The sequence below is a fragment of the Orbicella franksi genome, chromosome 2, assembly GCF_964199315.1.
Source record: "Orbicella franksi chromosome 2, jaOrbFran1.1, whole genome shotgun sequence".
Taxonomy (NCBI): domain Eukaryota; kingdom Metazoa; phylum Cnidaria; class Anthozoa; order Scleractinia; family Merulinidae; genus Orbicella; species Orbicella franksi.
The window spans coordinates 35,235,124-35,253,100 of NC_138146.1; the positions used below are offsets into that span (position 1 = coordinate 35,235,124).

Below are 17,977 nucleotides of genomic sequence, written 5' to 3' on the forward strand. Positions count from 1 at the left end.
CCATAAAAGTAGGTGTTCAGCCTGAAGGAGCTGATAATTGTCATTTAGAAACTGTAATTAATTACATTCGTCAAGTTTTTTGGAAAAAAAAACACAATAACAACAAAGTTTTGGCAATAGTAGTTGCTAAATTCTCCACACAATGGCTTTTTGCCTTTCATTTTCCTGAAATTTTATTCTTTACTTTAAACTAATATTGAAATCTGATTTGTTGTTTTGTTTTACTGTCCCATTCTCAATGGCTGAGAAAAAGATGCGATTTAGAGCAAAAAATAGTGCGATTCGTGAATAAATCGCACCATTGAGAGCCAATCAGATTGCAAGGATAGCCAGTGATTTCAAAATGGATTTAATAAAGATTGTTATATTACAGCTGTTTCCTTTAAATTAGTTTATTAGGCAATGAGGTTGTAGGGTTTGCCATCTGGTCAGCTGAGTCACTAGCTAGTCGCTGGCCTAATTATCTTGTAGCTCAGGTTAGGCACTACCCTGGTTACCAGAGGTTTTTTCTCGCACGCGACAGACGGAAATACTTCGCTTCATTTCAGTGGCCAAAGGCCACCAACACAAGCGGCAAAGCCGTGAGAAAAACCTCTGGTACAGAGTGGTTTAGCCTGTGAACAGGCTCCCGGTGAGCCCGAATGAAGTGAGGGAGCCTGTAGACATTCTATTGATGCCGCTGTTCTATGATACCAGCTCCTGGTATCATGATCATGATTGGTTAAATCGCTGATTGTTGACATCTTTGAGATGAATATTTGACAGATCTTTGTAAAATTATATGACTCCAATAGCTCATTACAATAGTACATTTGCCATTCTCTTTTAAATTTTGGTCTCTCGACCTCTCGCTATTTCACATGTGATTCTGAAGGGTACTTTATGCTCTGTTATGAGGAAGAATTTTAAGTGGAAGCTAGTGGAGTGGAGCCGTTTGGCGGTGCTATAGCAATTTTTTTTAGAGGTCAAAGGCATGGTTTCCGGACTTTTCACTGTTATCTGCTTGTCACTTCGAAGAGTTTGACACCTCTACATGTATCATGTGCTTATAATTTCTTTAGGTTTATTTCAGTATTGCAAAATATGTTTTAAGCTCTCTAAGTAATGGCTCTGAAGGGACAAAGTTAAGTTTGAAATATTCCATGAACATGTTGCTTACTTGCACTCTATATTATGATGCCCGGCCCAGCTATTTGATTAGCTCGATTAGAACTGTTTGCAAGTACCGAAAATGTAGCTTCTTGACAGGTCTTCATTGACTGATTTGTTACAGGCTTATCACCAAGGGCAGATACGCACATCAAAAACAAAGTCTACAGGTTCCCCTGTCCCTGCTCCGATTGCTTTGCTCTCCGAATTCTTCTGTTTCGCGCTCACCGAAATTTTTTTCCGTCCTTGCCGGGAACCTGTTTGCAGGCTAAGAGTGGTTTCATTCACCGTTCTCGTTGAACTTTGATCAATTTTATTGGATTACATTTAAACCAATCACAGCGAACATCTCCCACTGTGATCACATGGACTGGCATGTGAAGACATAACACATTTGCGTGATATGACAGATCTGGTCTGATTTGAATTACATGGCTTCTGCGGGAATAAAAACTATGTTATAATCCCATGAAAAAGGTTCCTAATTCGAAGTCTTCGTTGTCGTGCTGTTTATTTGATGCTAATGTTGTGTGTATTTGATGGATATTACAGCCTTGTATCTGAAAATGCTGAAGAACTGAAAATCTGTGAAAGAATCTCGACACTCTTCACTACCGAGGATGACAAACTGTCCGTCGGGCCGCGTATTCTTTGTAAGACGTGCTACTGACGGATCGCAGAATTTGAAGCGACTGGCAAAGAAGTCACAAAGTTTAACTGAGAATATTACAAAAAGAATTCTGTCTGTTGGAAAGGAGAAGCTGCAAACGGTGAAAATACCTGTTCAAAACACTGTTCCAGCTCACCTGGTATGCTGGGTGTCTGGAGCATTGTGCAGTTCAACACAGAGTTCAGGAATTAACTGAACTAACCACGATTTTAGAATCCCATTGGCAAAACCGTCAAAACATTCTTACTGTGACTAAAATTTGCAATTCTATCCCTTTGCTCGGTGTTTTCAAAGTTGTCATCACCGTCGAACGTTTTGAGGAATTTTTGTTATGGCTTTGACCAGATCTTGATCTTTCACAAATCTTACAGCGCACGAACAAACATCACCCTCAAAATCCGACATCCACGATCATTATGCCACCAAGCAACATTTAATAATAAATAAATAAATAAATAAATAAATATTTATATAGCGCCTATCTATGCCTGCTCTAGGCACTGTACAATTCACCAAAATGAGCTGTACTACTCTTAATAATTAAAAGTGTGCATTTAAGAAAGTAATAAAAAGTAAAAATCGCTAAGAATAATAAGTTTTCTTCACAGGCTCACGTTCCCTATTCTTAGAAACCATTAAACTCATCACAAATAGGTGAGCTTGGGAACTGGTGCCTTAAAGGTTAGTGGGGTGCCAAAGCCATAAGCCGCTAGGAGGTATCCATGGCAACCCTGGAAAGCAGGAATCACCCAATGAGCGTTTGCTAACTGGCACCGTCACACTGAAAGAAATTCAGTGGAAACTACTTACCTGGAGAATACTTACCCTGACCAAGAACGAAACGGGAGGGAGGAGAGGGTGCAAGAATCCACAATGATTCACGAGCAAAGCAGTGCAACTGATCCGCAACAATCAGCTGAATACACTACAACAATTATGCAATGAACCATAAACCCCTGCAAAACCCCTTAAGGCCACCCCACAGGTCACGTACTCCCAAACGGGGAAACTGCTGGCTACATAAGCTCATGTTTAACTTGCCTAAATGATATTAGCTGGATGGGCATGCTAGCTGGCTGCATTAGCTCGAGTTTAACCTTGCCTAAATGATATTTAGCCACATATCACTGTGTCTGTTAGATTAGAAAACCCTTGGGAGGTCGTTAGGAGCCAATCAGCTTTCTAGTCCAGATTCTGGACTAACAGATTTAAACTGGCTTGTCATTGGCTCAGCACTGTCAAAGAAATCACTCTCCCCACAACTGTTGACTCATGCACTACATGGCCCATAGCAGCAAGGGTGGCCAGTCACTTAACAACATGGTGGCAGACAATTGATATGCAAATTGAAATTGAGGATGGAAAAGCACAGTAAACTTTACTCCACCTAACTCAGGCAATCCTCATATTATTTCCTTACCTGCTACACTGTACATCTGTACAGTACCTCTTACATTTACACTATTTGTGCCACTGTGCTTAAATTATTTCTGAAATTTGAATAGTTTCTTCATATTATGCTTCAAATTTTGCCAGCCACTGTTAACGAACATTGCCTAGTTTATAAATTTCAGTGTAACCTGTGTGATGCAGGATATGTTGGTTACACTCGCGGCCACCTCCATGAATGCATTGATGGACACAAACAAAAATCGTCATCAATTTGTAAACATTATTTGAGCGAACATAACTCAAATGTACTTCCTTGTCTTTCAGAACAATTTCACATGCTCACCAAATGTTCTAACAAATTTGATTGTCTAATTAAGGAGATGCTTTTTATACGAAAACTTAAACCATCCCTAAACATGCAAACAGACTCGATTTGTGCAAAGGTATTCACTTGAAGGACTTGTGATCCTTTGTTATTATGCTAATTCGTAGAAACTGTATAATTTATAAATCAAATCTTCGCATTATTTATTCACTTTGCCTTGAGAATGGTGTCACGATGACGCCAAAACGTTGGCTTTTAATGTTAATATTCGCTTGCTTATTATTATCATTATCATTATCATTATTGTTATTATTACAGATAGTTGTTGCTGAGTGTGAGAAGAAGAAAGAGCAACTCTGGATAACTAAAGATTTTTCAGTAGCAGCTCAGGTATATACATGTACACGTTTATTAATATTAATATTATATAACTATTGCTCAAGAAGTTCTACTTGTAATTCTTTTACAGGGCTCAAAAAAAACTTGAATTCCAGCTTGCCCTTGGGACAAGTAGCTTTCAAATTTTGCTTGCCCTGGGCAATTCTTTGTTTGCTCTTTTAATGATTTAGTTGGCAGACGGCTTGCCTAATCCCTTGCTGATTGGGCAAGTGAGAATGAAAAGTTAATTTTCAAGGAAGAGAACCTACTTGTCTTGGATGACCCAAGGGCACTTTTCTTGAGCCCTGTTTGGTAAGCAAATACATTGAATCCCACTCTTTTGAGCTCTTCATTTAGCTGTACAACAGGATAGACGACAGCAATTGGAATTCAATTTAATTCTGTGCTTTAAATTTTTCAAACCAGTTTGTTATTTTTTATTTCACTTTTTGGGGGATTTTTAAAAGGAATAACATACACACCACCTTGCTCCTCCTTAGTCCCTAATTCAGCGCTAGCTCTCTCGGTCCTTTACCCTACCCTACTCCTGCGAGGACCCCATATCAAGCCCCCTCCAGCAACATTTACCACTTGATACTACCTCCATACTTTGACTTGTTTCGAGTTCTTGGGCAAGACAAACTCAGGTACCAGCAAATTTAATTCTGGGGGATAATCCTGTGATGGACTAGCATCTCATCCTGGAAGGGGGTAGAAATACTTCTAATCACATCATGCTAAATAGAAATTGGAGACTATAAGCACTGGCATGATGGGTCAACCTGGCACATATGCAGACTTTACCTTCTACATGTATGTTGCTTTTGGGAAGAAATGGTCAGTCATAACCTCTTTAAGAACAACATGTTTAATCATATGAAAGGCCTGGTGGAAAAAGGGCATTAGGTATTTTTGGTCAAAAGGGTTAAGAGATTGTTTAACCCACCTAAACAAAACTGCATGCAAAGTTTGGAGTGTTTTGGACAAAGTTCACTTTTGACCAAAAATACCTAATGCCCTTTTTCCATCGGGCCTTTCATATTGAAGATTAGCTGCAGCGTTTATCAGTGAGTTCCTACATTAAAATTTTTAACGATGATTGTATTTCCTTGTAGGGAAAATGTCTTGACCAGGTCACTGTGACACATAACCACTCCTACCAGCAAGTCGAGTTAAACCCTGGAGGACCTGGGGAGATTGAGGGCATGTTGGAAAAACTCCACAAAGCTCTACATGAGGTACACTGTAAATTTTTAGACGAAGTTTTTAAACCACCTACAGGTATCATTGCTAAATGTAATTATTTTGTATTACTTACTTGGACTTAGTACATATATTTTAACTCTGTCAGTGACAATAAAAACCAGATTGTATATGACATTACAGAAGGACTGACAAAAATGGAAAATAATAACCAAGCTTTTTTGATTTTGTAACTTTTCTGTTCAGTACATTTTTTTTTGTCTTTAAATCTTGAAACATTATTCAGACAAATTAGATTTTAAAGTCACAAATTTTCCCTTACATGTTGTATTATCCTTTTATAACAGACTCTAGCTCTACAAAGGTACACATGTCAGCTTGCTCGCCTCCATATTGACATGTACATCTATGATATGCTACAGAAGTCATCCATTTTATGCAGTGCTGCTACTGAGAATCTGGTTACAGGTGAGAGAGAACTCTGTGAATCTTGAGGATGTCCTTCGGTTGACACATGTAAATAATAGCAATCAGGTCTGATGAAATTATCTAATAAACCTGTTGTGGTAATTTAGAAATTTACCTGGCACTGTCATCTAGTAGTCAAGAGTGATTTTCATATGGCAGCAAGTGAACTGAAATGGCAGGAGTAATTTGATTCATTTGTGTGGTATAGCCAACATATTATTAAGCAGGGCATGCTGATTTATAAATAATTACTGTATTAGGTAAAAAGGTAAATAAACATAATGTATGTATGTATTGTGAGTAGCAATATTTATTTCAAGGTCATGTTAAAAATGTTCTTACTGCAACATCAAGTTAGATCTGGTGGTTTCCATAAAGATTTATACTTTTGGCCATAATAAAGATACTGTACAATAACTGAAGGGTAAAGAATCTTTTATTTCTGATACAATAACTGCTCCTGCCAGTATGTCACATGCTTAAATTGAATCATGTTGTTGTTGTTGTTGTTGTTGTGCCAGAGCTGTGCCCAGTGGTATTAAGCCAAGAGGTGCAAGCTGAGATTCAGAAGTTAAGAGACTGTATCAGTGTGTTGTTCATGTTTGTGCGACAACCCATTCAAGACGAAGAGTTTGTAATTATTCTAAATGGCTGGATGGAACAATTGGTATGTATTGCTTCTTTAGTGACATTTTATTAATTATTTCTTTAAGATAGTACAAACTTACAATTTGTGTCAGGACTACAAGTCATGTAAATGGTGATTAAAGCTAAAAAATTGTTCACTATAATTTATTCGAATCCATTTGATTGCCTGTTTTAACTAAAATTAATATATAAAGTTCTATATGTAACATACAGTGTATGCCACCTTTGAGTCAGAGTGTAAGTTGTAAGTCTATGTAACATGTAGTGTTTTTTTTCTTTTTTAACAGGTTGCTGTTCTGTTACGTGTAGCTTCTTTAACAGATCTTGTATTCCTCTTAAATCACATGCTGAGGTGTCCACCAGGGTTTACCTGTAAAATTGCACACTTCATTCAGTTTCCTGTACCACTTTTCAAAACTCATGGTTACAATGTGGTAGATGAGCCATATTACTGGGACAATCCTCTTGTTCATCATTTTGTTGCAATGTTAGCTGCAGTGCTGCGACCTGTCAGGTAAATGTTTTTGAATTTCAAAGGAGAAAAATTGGTCATTTTCGAAAACGAGTCCTTGTGCAAAACGTCTCATGTGAAAATGAGTTGCGGCCTCTCATTGATCTTTTTAGCATTTTGTGTGCTTGTCTCTTTGCAATCTTTTCCACCACGTCCCTTTATCATGCCACTATCCACCAGGCAATCCACTGCGAAATCCAAAACTTCCTGGAAATTTCTTTTCCCTGAAGACATTGATAACCTGACAGACAAATTCCTGTTGATCTGGCAGATTATCCATTGCTGGGTATGTGCATCAATGGCTCTCTGTTTTTCCACACTTCACTACCATTTGGCCTACTTTCTGCAACTTTGATGTGTCAGCAAACCATTAAAAGCATTGTGCACATCCTGACCAACGAGGGAATTTCGGTCTATGTTTACATCAACGACTTCTATGGTGCAGAGTCTCCTGTCTGTTCTCAGCAGGCCTTCCAGTGTAACTTGCTTTTTGATGACCTTGGCCTCATGGCATCCCCCCAAAAAGGTGTACCACCCAGCCATCATATGCTGTGCCTTGGTATTTGGATCAACACCTTGGACATGACTTTCCCTGTTCCCTCCCTTCATGTTTCAGAATTGCACCAAGAACTGCACAAGTGGTTAAACAAATCTTTGTTCACATGACGCAAACTCTAACAGTTGCTTGGCATATTCTCATTTATGTCTGCTTGGGTGCACCCTGGCCAGGTGTTCATGAGCCGTCTGTACATGAAAATGAACCTCTAGGCAGAACCCATTTTCATATGAATGGTTTTGCACAAAGGCTTGTTTTGACACAGAGGCAAAAGCCAACTCGGAAATGGCATATTGAACTTGCCAACATTTTCACACATGTTAAAAATTGACCTTAGCCCCGATCCTGCCTGAACTGTCTGCGTCAGGGGTTTCACCAAGTAAATGTTTTCAGTAGGGGGGCAATTGGCTTTTACAGGCAGCAATGTTGAATCAAATTTCTTTATAAGAAAAACTTTCCCCTAGACGGTCAAACAACTGGTGGGCAAAATCATATTTTAGCCAGTCAATTTGCTGCAGGCCCTTAATGAAACCCCTGCTACATTAGCTGACAAAACAAATTAATCTCTAACTGCAGCTGGTCTTGTGTGCTCTGTGTTGGGCCTCATAATGTGACAAAGTTAACACATTGTCAAGTGCTAAACATGTTCATAAAATGGGATTTTGATGTTTTGAAGTCTAAGGACAATAATTATTTGGTAGCTCAATTACATGCAGTCAGAGGGTCGCACAGGGGGGGGGGGGTCTCTGGGCGAACAAAAAAAGTAGAGGGTCGCAGATCACGGATATAAAAATTTTGTTTTCCCACATTAAGAAAATAAGCAAGTAAGATACTTACGCTACTACTCTACTACTCTACGATTAACTCTTACGCTTACACTAGAGAACTTACGCTCTATTCATAAGCTCTACTATTATGCTAGAAGGAGTGTTTGAAGAAAGACAAACTGTGAAAAGCCAGGTCAAGACTCCATATTGCAAATTGCATACCTAAACTTGTCACTCTGGATAGACGACTCTAACCATTCAGAGGACCCGCATCTCAAAAGCACATACATTAGAGTGGTGAAATCACAAATATCAGTTAGTAATTCAAGTTCTCACGGATCATGAAGAATAATTTCGTAATTCACATTTCATGAAAAATAAAATCAGCTAATCACGTATCATGAGAACAGTGTTTCCGCCAGAGTGCGCCATTGCGGGAATCCTGTGCTGTAATCAGAGATGGCCCCCAGAAAAACGAAAGAAGGGCCAATTTGGCCCTTCCCTTTTACAAGACTTCGGACTTAACACAGGCATAGTATTTTAAAAGCCACCCCAGGACTTGAAATTGCGAGTGACACGGTTGCCAATGCAACCGACATTTCATCCTTGGCGACCACAAATTCTGGTTTGTCGCCATAATGGCGACTACACTTCTCTGTGTTGACGATCAATACAGGCTATTTTGTCACACATTATGTCCTTCTAGAAAATCGTATTGAAAGATCTTTGCTTCTAAAACATTCAACATAAGAAAAGAAGTCAATCTGTCCTTTTGCTTTGCTGCAGTATTGATTCTTGTATGAAATAGCCCTAAAATGCATTGCAAACCCTTGATCATTGACTACAACATGTATGCCTAAGGATTGTTCTCTTGTAATGCAGGGTTCCTTCATACCAGTATCTGATTCAAAAGTAACCTTCTTGAGTAGAAACACTTCAAAAAGCACTTATTAAATTTTATCATAGATCCTAATAAACTGTTTTATTTTCCTTGGTACCCTGATGCATTTTTTCCCTCTGTAGCTCTCAATTTATTGGCCCCTAAAAGAGGTCTTCAGGGGCCACGTTGGCCGTCAAGAAAAATTTTCTGGCTGAAACACTGCAAGAATACCCTGTATGACCCTCCAGTCACACTGTAGTCAATTTTTTTTACCTTATACTGTACATTATGTTTTCTAATTAACACAGAGAAAGGGAAGGATTTCTACAGAAACTTTCACTTGGAAAACAAGGTATTTAAATTTTTCACATCACATAATACTTCCCTGGCAAAGATGACATTACAATTACCTTGAAACTCATACTTGTTGTGGAGAAAATGATATGTGTTGACCAGCTTAATAATCCACCATTGACCCAACATCCAGGTTTTGTTCATTTAATCACGGAAGGTTTGATCAGTGTCCAAAAAAGACTCTGTTTTTAGAAACTGCATGTACTTTTAAAGACTATTTTGAAATTTATCCACAGCTGCCTTAAGATCAATAAGCTGGACTTTGGTGGATGAAGATGGAGAATCATTAGAGGTTAATCAACTTATAGCTTAATAATTAAAATAATAATATTATAATTAATTCAAGGCTTTCATGCAAAAAGGGTGTATGTAGCGTTTTGGGCCGATTTTTATTTTTTGCAGGATCGAGCTAATTTTTGGCAGACTGACTTGTTTTGACATGAAAAGCATCGTTGCATAATTGTTTTTGTTGATTTGTGCTTCATTTTCGAGAAATAACGTATGCAAAAAACTCAGCTTTTCAAGGGTATCTTTTGGAGATCTTTTGTTGAGCAAAAAACAAAAGAAACCTTTGTTTTGCTAAACGATGAAGTCACCGAAGTGTGGTATTTGTCGCTAGTTTTATTATTCATATAATTACACAATTTTCTTTCTGTTGCTTCGTTAGTGCAAGCAAATAAGGCACTGAACGGGCCGGATTTGAGTTTGTTTTGTCGTGACACGGGTTCAATACGAGGTTGGTCGATTTTTTTTTTCCGGTCTATTTCTCTACTTCTTTCAAAAATCAAAACATCTATTTAAAAAAAACCGTGCTGTCGAAGTTGCTTAAAGTAACCGTTTAGGTTTGCACCGTGTCAAAATCCACCTTGGAAGGATTTGCTCCAAAAGATGCCACTCGGAAAACTGATTTTTTTTTGCATATGTTATTTCTCAAAAACGAAGCGCAAATCAGCAAAAACAATACGCAACTATGCTTTTCATGTCAAAACAAGTCAGTCTGCGAAAAAGTATCTTGATCCTGCAAAAAATAAAAATCGCCCCAAAATGCTATATACACCCTATTTGCAGGAAAGCCTTCAATTATAAGTATTTTATAATATTAGGTAGGATTTGTTAGGTGCTGTAATTAACCTAAATAACTAATTGGATAGATATTGAAGACCATCATTGCAGGGTGTGATACAAATTGGGGCATACTGGAATATTTAATGTGGGATTTTTGATTTTTATTTTTTCTTAGACCAACTTCAGTTTTTGCAAGTGACGATGCATTGGTCTTACATAATTTTAAGAATAGCTAGCTCACTCAATGTTACTCTGACCATGAATTGTACACCTCCAATTCCCACTGGTTACATTATACATATATAGGTATATCGTTTATCGATAGTTATTGTTAATGCTATATTGAATGGTATGGTTCCTTTTTTTCAGGATGAGGAACCAGAAACCAGCTGGATGTTAATTCAAGAGAATGATCTAATAGCATTATTCTCACAGTTCCCTTTTGATGCCATTTTCAAGCACCTTCTTAAAATGGATCCTAACATCCATAGTAAGCTTGATTCTGGACTGTTTAACCATGTTGCTAACCATTATTTTGAGTTCAATGTTATTTTGTTTAATTTTCATTTGGATAACTCTTCTGTTTTTGCTTTATGTAATGTAGATAATTCAAGTTCAACCACATAAGAATAAATAATATCAGTCTGGTACATACATGTAAATTTTGAAGTAGGCAGATAATAATTTAATGACAAGAAAATATAATATGGGGGATCTTGCACATGTACACCATCAACAGTGCTCTGTGTGAAGGTTGAGTGGGGAAGATTCACAAACTTCATCATTTTTTTTATTTTTCAGATGATAGCCTGACTGAATCACATTACCATGTAGAACATACAACAAGCCGCGACATAATGAGAATGTTGGCATTTGCTTCTTGTATTGTGTATGTGATGGGAAGTGCTTTCCGCACCTATGCCAAAATACGTTACAGGGCATTTGTCAAGAGAGTGGGGCGAACTATCAGGTATTCATGAAGGCTTATTAATTTTATGCAGTGTTGGATCATACATGTGTACGTGTACTATCTCAAGGCAGAATACATGTATTTAGTATAAATCTACTAGCGTTCTATCACGAATGCTGTTCTCTGATTGGCTATACTACCCACTATCTATTCTGTGATACAGTGTATGTAGTGAGTAGCGTAGCAGTGTGTCCTTGTTAACAAAATGAGAGCCGTTTCTTGACGTTTTCGAATTATCTGTGAAGAGGATTTAGATAGAGTTTTGAATGACTAGTAGATAAATTTATACTAAAACAATTAGATTATTTGCTCTCGATTTCTATGTGTGATAGTTGACTTGGGCTACACCCTTGTCAACTATCACGCAATAGAAATTTCAAGCCCATAATCTAATTGCTTAATAGAATATATAAGTATTAGTTTTTAAAAATGGCCTGTGTACGTAATGTTACTGTCGGTTTTAAAGTACCTTTAAGTCGAAAGTAACATAACCTTCATACATAACTTTCTTAACTGTTGGAATTTGCAAATTTGAACTCAAAATGTTTCCTTAGAGTTTGGTGATAGAACAATGGTTATCTTATTAGCTCGACTAAATGACATCCTTGTTGCATTTTGTGTACATTTCCACTCAAAATTTTATAGTTCTAGAGATCTAAATGTACTTACCTCATAGCGACCAGTGACAAAGATTTCTTTCTTTTCTCTCTTGTAAGCTGAGGTTTTATTTAAGCATTATTTAATAATTATAAAAATATGTTTCAGGCAAGTTGTTCAGTATGTGTTAGATCATTGGTCAGACTACAGAAGCTGGAGAGTTAATGTCTGTGGAGATTCCATCAGTGCTGTTCCAGATTTCTTTCCCTCTAGTAATCAATACTCATTACAAAGGCTTCAAGTTGAGGTAGATCAGTTCTTTCTCCGAGCGGCTCAACAGATCATATCAGCCCACAGGTAGATGTACTTCAGTCTACTTTTAACAGATCTCTTCACGCCATGTGGCACCTAAGTTAAATTTTGCAGATCTCAAATACTTTTATAAAAGAATTCTATACTAGTGACAAATAAGTAAAGAGTTGGCCATCCCTTCTGCCCCCTTCAAGCCCCTAATCAGTGATTTGTTGTATGTAGTTCCATTGCGACATAAGGAATACACTCAAATATGTGACACTAAAAGTGCATACAGTTATCACTTGTCCTTTGGTTCCGTGGCATTAGCCTCTTGGTTGGTGCAGATATTCATGTAGCACCCTTAACTTCTCCAGTCCCTTCCATTATTGATTTAGATGAAACCCCTATAACTTCAAACTTTAGACTTTTGAGAAGTTTTTTTTTTGAAAATTGTTTCTCCTTTTGTATGCCTGACTGTGGACAAGTAGATATTTGCCAAGAAGTGCATGACTGTAGTATACAATGTACATCCTGTATGACTGTGATTTGTACTAATCTTATTAAAGATGTACTATCAGCTCAAAATATATGCTTATCAAGTGCCATGGATGTTAGTTCAATTATAATTTTTTTTTTAAGTTGTTCATGCTGTCTTTATATAGACTTGGTGCTTGGCAGTTCTTAGCTGACATGCCCTTTGGTAGTGTTTCAACTGAGACCCTGTGGAAGCTGTTCTGGGCACTTCATGGGGATGTCACCAAACTTGATTCTGTTGAAAGTCTTCAAAGAGAGGATTCCATCTGGGACAACTGGAGAGAAGTACTGCAGAGTATGTACACACAAGCCACAGCTGCCCCCTTTTGGAATTTATCTCATTTTTAGAGTGACCATAAATTAAGTAACTCCTCAAACAATAGCAATGACGTTTTGTTCCCCTTTACCTTACACCCTGTAGGTCGTCAAGAGGAATTTACTGACCAACTTGCAAGAATGTCGCAGTCTGAGGCTATCTTCTTGCTGACTACTTTTGCCAACATAGCTACTTCAAGAGATGGCAAAGAATGGGACTTAATTGAAGCAATCACAACTGAAGTTTACAAGGTTTGGGAAAAAACATTTCATTATTAGTGTTGTTAGTAGTACTTTATGGAATTGTGATGCAGGGGTTATTTTAATAGAAGTGGTATCATGTACATTGTACATAGATGTACATTGACTCGAACATCCTTGCCCTTATGGTATTGAAGTTCTTTTTTGCAGCACTCTCTCATAATTGACCAGCTTCTGTCAACCACCACACTTAGGAAACCTTCGTTTACATTCAATAGAAACTTTGGGGTTAAGGTAGTTCCTCTGAAATAAAAGTGACAATAGATTTTTGTTCAAACTTTGTCCACTGAGTATTTGTCATAAGATAACTTCAATTTTGAAATAAAAAAGGGGGGTGCCCATGCTCATTAAGGAGTGAGGCATTGAAAATGCCCCATTTTGGCATTATTTAATGCTTATTACATAAACGCATTCCCAGTAATTGTAAAATCTTTGCGAGCCCAGACTCATAAGAAAATGCATTAAACTACAGTCAATACATTGAGTCCGACACAAATAAACATTTTAAGTTTGATTCAGACAGAAAGCTAAATCCTTGATTAAAATTTGAACCAAATTTCTCACCGTGTTTACCGACTGTAAAATAGAAAAGACCACAGTGTATCTGCTATTTTTCTTATTTATTAAATTTTCAGCAATAGAAATTAGATCAGTCTTTTCTCACGCGAAGCTTATGATTAGTTGATTACAATGACTGGAAAAAAAATTGGGGTTCCCATGCTCGTTGGTGAGCTAGAGCCATTTTTCAACTGAAAGAGCTCAATATCAAGGCAAATCCGTCATGTTTTCAATATGCGTGTGCACGGGCGCGCGCTTATGACGCCATAAATTATGTGCAGTAAGGATGCGCAATGCAAATGTGAGGAATGACCTTAAACTCTTCTCATCCTCAGAGACCCAGGAAAGCTAGTCGGGATGACCAGATATTTACAGGCAAGTGATATTTTTTGCCAGGCAGAAGTTTGATGTAAACTTTTGCCTGAAAATACCAGTTGCCCGTAGATATCACATCATCATGAATTAAGCTGCCCCTGGGTCTCCAAGGATGAAGCCTCCTGTGAGTGATTTCTCCCATGTGGCACTGACCACCTGTAGCAAACTTGGCTTTTTCTTTCAAGTATAATAGGTTTTATGCTTTTGTAAGTGACCATTTCTAAGAGACTGATTGCTATAATTCAAGAAAGTGAGACAGCATTTTAGAAATATGCACTACTCTCCCTCAAATTTCACACAATGATATATGTAAGTATCTGTGTCTGTCTCATTATGGTGTAATAGAACTGTGTACACTGTTGTTTCAGAACACTATTTGTATTGTCTTTGGTATTGAAAGCTTTCATGAGTGACCAACTTCTGCCTTTTCAGCAGGCAGTTACTAAATGAGATTTCATTCTTATAAGCAACCATCTCCAGTTACATTCACTTTTTCCAAGCCCCTGACAGAGGTGGCTACTTTTAGAGTTTCAGCTGTCTTCTGGAATCAGTCTGAGTGAATTTTATTTCATTTCAGGTTTCCTTCATTGCCAGTCAAACAAGGGAGTCAACCTCCAAGACTGGTAGATATCTTCTGGGAACCATCTCTAACAGTCATCCTTTTGTGATATCGGTTTTGCTTGAGAATGTCAATGCAACTCTTGATACTATAGGGAAGGTAAACATTTAGCGTTTTTGTGGTGCATTACCTGCAGGCAAACGTACTGTAAATAAATCCACAATCTGGAAGCAGACAGGGTTAAATGTTGTAAAACGGAAGTTGTTTCTAAGGATTATAAAAAGGATTTCTAGTATTGGACATACATGTACATATAGGTTACAAACATTCTATAATTAATACATTATTCAAAAAGCAGTAAGTTAAATCTGGCCTCGAACCAAGGACTGATGTCACCTTGGCAGTTTGTCAAATATCTTTTTTTTTTGCTGGGAGAAAAGTTCTTACAAACAGACATGTGCCAGTAATTTCAAACAGATCTTTGATTAAATGCCTCACTCCAAGACAGATTAGCTGATACTTACTGTACACGTAGAGAAGATCCTTTACCACAGTCCTTTAGTCTGGGTCTTAACTGCTTGCTTTTCCCATAATTGTGTCTACATGATGTTAACTCTGCCCTTTGTCGATGCATGAACAGCCTCTCTTCATGTACATTCCCTTGCTTAAAGATTGGACATATTGCAGATGGTGAAATGGTGAATTGTTGTAGAATGTAAATGTGCATATGGTTTATTTTTTAATATTCTTTGTCAGGCTTGTGTTTACCTGTTCAGTGGCTTATCAATTCATCTATGGCATCCGACATACAAAAACATGGACTTCATGATTTCCTGGCTGTTGAAGGCTGACTTGTCCTCTCCAGAACACCAGCTAGCTCGCTACATTATTTCCAACTTAAACTGGGGACATGTGGGAGAGGTATAGAAATCCATTAATTATTATCATGAAGTTCATGAATAAATGCTGTATTTGAACTTTGTTATTTGTACTGTAAGTCTTACTGTATGTATTTATTTAAATTAAGGTGCATGTTTTGTCACTCTACAGTTGTAGTAGATATTTTTCCTACTGACTGGCCCTCCCATCATGGTTGGGTGTGTTGGCATGTTGGACTGACAATTTTGCACCTATCTTGTGTGCTTCTGCAAGACCTGACTAAATTTTCTATACTGTTTGTCTCTTCTTACAGTGTAGGGGCATAAATACATGTACATGTATGACAGGTGTAAGCAAATTGCCATTGGGGAAACTTGAAAAAAAATATTTGGTTGGGTTACCTGTGATGGGCTAACTCCTATCCCAGGCATCGATAATTCTGTTCAAAGTGGTGCTTGTAAAACAGCTCAAAATGACTTTTGATAAATTGCTAGATTCTCCATCCAAATTGCCTTGTATTTCCTTGTGAAACACAAGGAGAATTTGATGCTATGTTGACAGTCACTTTGGGCATAATTCTGTACACCCCTGGGGAGAGAAAAGATGTAAATTTTCTTATCAGTCCATGCAATATTATACACTAGAAAAAAGTGTCAACGGCAGTCTCCCAGTTGGCCATTAATTAAGTAATTCTGACTACACTCACAACAGACAGTAAATGTGAAAAGTTTATTGAGGATTCGTCAGTCACCTATCAGATTTAATGTACCGTAATGTTTACCTCACAAATTTAACAAGTGGTTCTAAGAATTAGAACCTGTGCTACGCCAGATACGAAAAACAACTAAAAAACCACCCTTATATGTGGCCCAAAAATATGTGGAAACGTATTTCTCATCTAATGCAGCAGCACAAGACCCCGAGGAAAGGGTTTTCTACAATTGTGTACTTAAAAATCGAAACATAATCCTAAGACATAAAGTGGGCAAACAACGACTGACCGACCTAGAATGACTTAAATCTCCCGCCAAAACCAAGCATCCCGTGATGCACCGCGAGTCTCTCCAACATGCCGTCAGAATAATAATTTCCGACTAATTCGTCCCTCAATCGTCAGAAATTACCATTTCTTTTCCTTGTCAGCCTGGAGAGAGTGATAAGCTGTTCCTTCATCAGTGTTGGCACAGAGCATTAGCAGTCTCACTTGTTGAAGTATCAGCATTACGTTTACCAAACATGCCTGGAGGAATAGCACATGAAGCTTTTAAGGAAGACACTGGACTCCTTAGACAGGTGTGAATGCTACAGTGTGTCTTAAGAAAGTCATGGGCATCTTCTAAGGTTGCGGGAGACTTATATTTTACAAATCGAAATTAATGTAAATTTTACTGGGTATGAGATTTCAAAATCATAATATTTGGTATGTAGCCAGATCTATTATCAAACCAAGGTTAGATGGGTCTCTGCTCCTTGGTTAATGTAGTGCAATGTTATTACAGAAAGCTTACTAAACTGTCATTAATTTACAAAAATTTTGGTGTGCACTTGTCACCTAAGTTATGATTTCAAACTTAAACACAAACTATAAATGCACATCTGTCACAGGAATGTAATTTTAATAAATATATGTTTTGTCAGTCTTGTGATAACACCAATGACGGTCGACAGGATGAATTTATAAATTGGAAAGTAATCTTGTTTCAGGTAGCATTGATAGCGACGTCGTCTTACAATCGTATGATGCAGCCAAATTACGAGCAGCAGTTGTATGAGTGGGTGTGGGAGATGATGTTAACTCTCAGGCTTCACCTAGCTGATCTGCCAATGCCAGTCATGCAGTTCACACGGCAACTCCCAAATGAAGAGGAGTTAGAAGGTATGTGCAGTACGCCATGTGCTTGAAGGTTTGAAATGATAAACATGCAAGTTTTAATAGTGACTTAAAATCTACTTTTATTAATCTGATCTTTCTCTCCATAGCAAGTGGAGAAACACGCCCTGGTTTTGCCAGCTTAGTGAAGTCTCTGTCAAAGGAAACACTGGAACTCGCTAACGAGAATTCCCTTGCAAGCACGACCCATGCTATTAAGGCAGGTGGACAACTTGCATGTTATGCTGCCATAGCAATGACCACTATCGGTACAAGGTTAGTATATATATAGATCTCTTGTTTACTTTTCCTTCCTTTTCAATGAGGCATGTGCTGATATACGCATTTGCTGTCAGTAGAAAAACAGAGACATGTAAAGTTAGCATGAGCTTTTAATAC

General features: G+C 37.8%; 1 protein-coding gene across 1 annotated transcript in view; it reads left to right on the plus strand.

Moving 5' to 3' along the window:
- The window catches only part of LOC145479559 (ectopic P granules protein 5 homolog), a 49,687-nt gene that overhangs the window by 5,343 nt on the left and 26,367 nt on the right, over nt 1-17,977 (plus strand). The window contains exons 5-21 of the mRNA XM_081457955.1: nt 3,855-3,926; nt 5,030-5,152; nt 5,465-5,585; nt 6,107-6,252; nt 6,521-6,747; nt 9,256-9,299; nt 9,538-9,593; nt 10,736-10,856; nt 11,168-11,336; nt 12,102-12,290; nt 12,890-13,056; nt 13,183-13,328; nt 14,848-14,988; nt 15,586-15,750; nt 16,852-17,001; nt 17,413-17,584; nt 17,689-17,854. Of these exons, the coding sequence (XP_081314081.1) occupies nt 3,855-3,926; nt 5,030-5,152; nt 5,465-5,585; nt 6,107-6,252; nt 6,521-6,747; nt 9,256-9,299; nt 9,538-9,593; nt 10,736-10,856; nt 11,168-11,336; nt 12,102-12,290; nt 12,890-13,056; nt 13,183-13,328; nt 14,848-14,988; nt 15,586-15,750; nt 16,852-17,001; nt 17,413-17,584; nt 17,689-17,854 (2,375 nt within the window). The remainder of the gene's footprint in view (nt 1-3,854; nt 3,927-5,029; nt 5,153-5,464; nt 5,586-6,106; nt 6,253-6,520; nt 6,748-9,255; nt 9,300-9,537; nt 9,594-10,735; nt 10,857-11,167; nt 11,337-12,101; nt 12,291-12,889; nt 13,057-13,182; nt 13,329-14,847; nt 14,989-15,585; nt 15,751-16,851; nt 17,002-17,412; nt 17,585-17,688; nt 17,855-17,977) is intronic.